This window comes from Sphaeroforma arctica (genome assembly GCF_001186125.1).
Source record: "Sphaeroforma arctica JP610 unplaced genomic scaffold supercont1.216, whole genome shotgun sequence".
In the NCBI taxonomy this organism is placed as follows: domain Eukaryota; class Ichthyosporea; order Ichthyophonida; genus Sphaeroforma; species Sphaeroforma arctica.
The window spans coordinates 12,418-16,639 of record NW_014040342.1 but is presented as its reverse complement, the minus strand read 5'-3'; the positions used below and the strand labels follow the sequence as shown (position 1 = coordinate 16,639).

Below are 4,222 nucleotides of genomic sequence, written 5' to 3'. Positions count from 1 at the left end.
GTGTGTGTGTGTGTGTGTGTGTGTGTGTGTGTGTGTGTGTGTGTGTGTGTGTGTGTGTAATTGTATCACATAACCACTAAACACGCTTTTTGAATGCAGACGCCTAAATACCGTTACTATAAATCAGCTGAAGTGTATGAGTAATTATGTATGTTTGTGAGTACAATTTATGACATTATTTAACGTACAAAAGAATATTTATATTTCGTACACATGTCGCGCGTGATATATTAAATATCAGACATATATACACACCAAAATTTGTACCCGCATGAATCCTGGTTATAACATTTAGAAGTACAAAGAAAGATGAATTGAGCTTTGCTTACCTTGAACTTGGGTGTATCGGCATCTGATGGAACGGGAATCATGATTTCTACATTATTAGCTGTACTTCTGCGCTTGAACTGACTTTTCGCTTTGATCATATATTCTACTCGACTGTGCGAGTGCCTTTCAACCACGCACTCTACCCAGATCAGCGGCTTCATCTGCATACAAACAAACATCAGAGGTACAAGTGCAGCATTTTAATACAAGTACACGAAATCATGAGTATGAATGTGCATAGAAATATTCACATTAGCTAATGACTTTATAGCGGAAAGTTGATTAAGAAAATAACCGCTATGCCGAACTACAGCAACTACTAAGAAACAACCACACATTTAACAATCGTAGACACCCTCAGTAAGGCAATCGAACTGTATACTGCATGCTGAATATGCTTCATTATATGGTACGAATCGTCCATCTGAGGTTCTCGTTTCTGATCAGAAAAAAATATTTGGTACAAACATACCTGATTACTCAGACGATACGACATAAGTTCGAATTCTCCATCTGGAGGAATGAAAGATATCGTCCTGTCGTTTTCGAAACGCGACAACCGTACGCATTGGTGAAATTTGACGTCTTCTAGCTCCACGGCTTTGCCTTTGGAAGCTATAGTTTGATTACGTATCAACATACCAGAAATAGCAAATTCGCATCAAAAGAATAAATGAAGACCAACGAAACAGCTTAAGACTTAATCTCAGTATGAGGAACGCAACGAGCGCTCAGCTATCAAACCAGTTGTAGAGGATCTAAGAACAAGCCAGGATAAGGTTTTGTCACGAGCAGCTCCTGAATGTACAGGTATACTAGAGATTTCTGTACTAAAAGAGAGCATACTGTAATGGCCCTATGAACTTCGTGAATGCTATCATGAAATAAAACCATTCGAGTAAATATATGTAAATAGTACACTACACTTGTACACTTGTGGAATGTGGAATAATTGTGGGTGTAATAAGATTTAGATGGCTACCATGGTAGATAAATCAGCTGAATCAGCTGGGAATGACGTATATGACATACCCCTGCCTGTGCTTTCGAATAATACTTTATCATTTAGACCAAGACGGAGTTCAGGCATGCCTGATAGATACACACGCATCTTCACGGCACCGACAACCTCGCATCTAAGAACCTGAGTAGGAATTGCATAGCAATAGTATGTGTGTAAGGATTCAACTTTAAACACCTGTACAAAGCGACAAACGACAACAACATTGCTTACGAACGCTCTAGTTGATACGTTAGTACACCCATAGCAATACATAAATCTCAAGACGTATATATAACAAACCCAGCAAAAGAAAAGTATCATACATTGTTATAAACACATGATCACCTAGAATGCTAGAATGAAAAATAATGAGCGATGAATTTGTACCTAAGCTGAGTGTACTATCTAAATAGCACATATCTACCGAAAGGTCAAGTATATATATTTATGTATCTGTTTGTGTGTATTGTCCCTGAGTCGGTGTATTAGCAGCGATGCATAAAGTAGACAATGTCCATGGCAGCATATGTTCATTTAAAATGTAGTATGCGTTTTGGCTTTTAGACAAATCTATAAATTTGAACACACAAAAAATTGGTTATAAAAAGATAAACGTAAACATAAAAATGTACGCAATATTTATATATGCGGTAAGGACGTGGAAAAGTTTTACAAGCAGAACATATGAGCAGGAAAGACACTACAACCCAACGATTTCATTTCTTTCCTAATTTGAAAATATATAAACGTGTACACATACCTGTGGCGGATGATCGCTCCAAGAAAACCTAAATACACGCTTAGACTAGGCGTCCCTAGCAGTGACTATACGATTTTTTTACATATACATGTAGAAGCAAGTACTTGATTTTTATGCAGATTATACAAGCATTGGGGCATTATGTACGTATGCGTGCATAATCGCATGTATAACGAGATATGTCTCACATACCAAATGAGCTCACAAGTATCTCATGCTAGAGCACCATCTCGAACACCTGTATATGATACACAGAAATGACGACTACTTGTTTTCGAAACAACATCTCAGATTGCAATGCGATACGGTACTACCAGTAGCACACACCTGTCCTCTCGCATTCGTGAGCAGATTCACACTCTCCACAACATCTAAGAACACTTCGTTTTTCCGGTATTTGATGCCCTCAGATCGCCAAGACACCGCATTGGTGACTGCCATCGGGGGATTGGCAGCACCTGTCGCGTCTTGGAGCTTGTGTGATTCTTGCGTGATGTATTCTTGCAGAATCTTTGTTTCTGTGGTCTGTTTTGTGGGTCGAAAAAACATAATGCTGTTTAGCTATGTGTCGTGGACGTGCAGAAGTGTTAAGCTCCCAAGATCTTGTTGGCTAGCAGGATTACGAAATGACGCAAACCCCCCCCACCCCCCCCCTCTATTCCGAGTGTACGACATGTAGCTTCTTAAACACTAACTTGGCCGACACATCGTACAGCCCAGTCATGATAGGCAGAATACACACTTATATAGATCTATTCTTCTGCTCAAAATTTTTGGCAATTACCTGTGGGTAGCCGAAATCCATAATCTCGTCGAAAAGCTCGTATATGATGACAAAGTTATCACGGATACTCTCCTCCTCAAGCTCTTTGAAGTACTCACGGAACACCTCGACCAGCTTATGCATGAACACAGTCACCAAGGCAACGTTGGCATTCTTACGAGTGGTGCCAACAACTGCGTAATGTGTGGTATGTCGAGAGTGTTAGAACACGAATTCTAACGCGTGTATACTTAGTTTAAATATCTTACATCGGCGCAGCTGAGATATCTAACTCGATACGAGATACATCTGAGCATAAAGATCACAACTTCAACTTCAGTCACTTGGGATGGTATGTAATAGCATTGCACATCACGTACAGACAATGGTACACTTATCAGAAACTACAGTCTCCAGACAGTGCTTTGTAAACTGTACAGCTAGAAGAATGCCAACACTTCTGCCATTTGGATCTCTCCACCTGTGTACACTGTATGGTACCACAAGAGTAGTCAAAAGATGTTCATCAATTTACCCTAATTGCTTACATAGCACAGGAATGTCTCCAATCATAACAAACAAGAGCGTATGCAGACGGATCTTGTCTTAAGGAGCAGTGTTCAGTGCTATATATGGCGAGTTTCTGTGATGACTATATATTCTACGAACGTGTCGGAGTCACAAATAGAATTCAATGTGTGACCAGGTGAGACATCCATAAATTCTGACCGCGAGACAAAATTGGAAGATGACAACGACTGATTGATTGTTCACACAACATAGCAGGCGGCTGTGTAACTTACTGTATACATTCTTGTGCTTGATGTAGACGAACGACAGATCTTCATATACCAGCACAGGGCACTCTATACTTCCCTCCTCCTCGCGCTCCACCACCATGGGTAGAAAATGATCGATCACCTACGACATTGAATGGAAACGAAGAATCATTGTGAGCGACCGACGTCTTTGGAGAAAATGAGCAGAGGCTATTGAGTGACTAAACTGACTGCCTAATATGATATAGGTGAAAGATTGACTTGAAACGGAAAAATTCATGGAAACTATTATGTACAGTTCTTTGGAGAAGCAATTGAATATTCAACCATTCGATGAACTTGGCATACATACATACATACATGCATACATACATACATACATACATGCATGCATACATACATACATACCTCCATACATACATACATACCGCACATATATATACATAAATATATATATATATATATATGTGTGTGTGTGTGTGTGTGTGTGTGTGTGTGTGTGTGTGTGTGTGTGTGTGTGTGTGTGTGTGTGTGTGTGTGTGTGTGTGTGTGTGTGTGTGTGTGTGTGTGTGTGTGTGTGTGTGTGT

At 39.8% G+C, this 4,222-nt stretch overlaps 1 protein-coding gene across 1 annotated transcript in view; it reads right to left on the bottom strand.

Moving 5' to 3' along the window:
- SARC_04015 (AP-1 complex subunit mu-1) overlaps positions 1 to 3,756 on the bottom strand; it is a gene marked incomplete at both ends in the record, with an annotated part of 8,644 nt that extends 4,888 nt beyond the window's left edge. Inside the window, 6 exons of the mRNA XM_014302163.1 lie at positions 330 to 491; positions 803 to 945; positions 1,363 to 1,474; positions 2,421 to 2,618; positions 2,878 to 3,050; positions 3,660 to 3,756. Of these exons, the coding sequence (XP_014157638.1) occupies positions 330 to 491; positions 803 to 945; positions 1,363 to 1,474; positions 2,421 to 2,618; positions 2,878 to 3,050; positions 3,660 to 3,756 (885 nt within the window). The remainder of the gene's footprint in view (positions 1 to 329; positions 492 to 802; positions 946 to 1,362; positions 1,475 to 2,420; positions 2,619 to 2,877; positions 3,051 to 3,659) is intronic.
- Between the last annotated feature and the right edge of the window lie 466 nt (positions 3,757 to 4,222).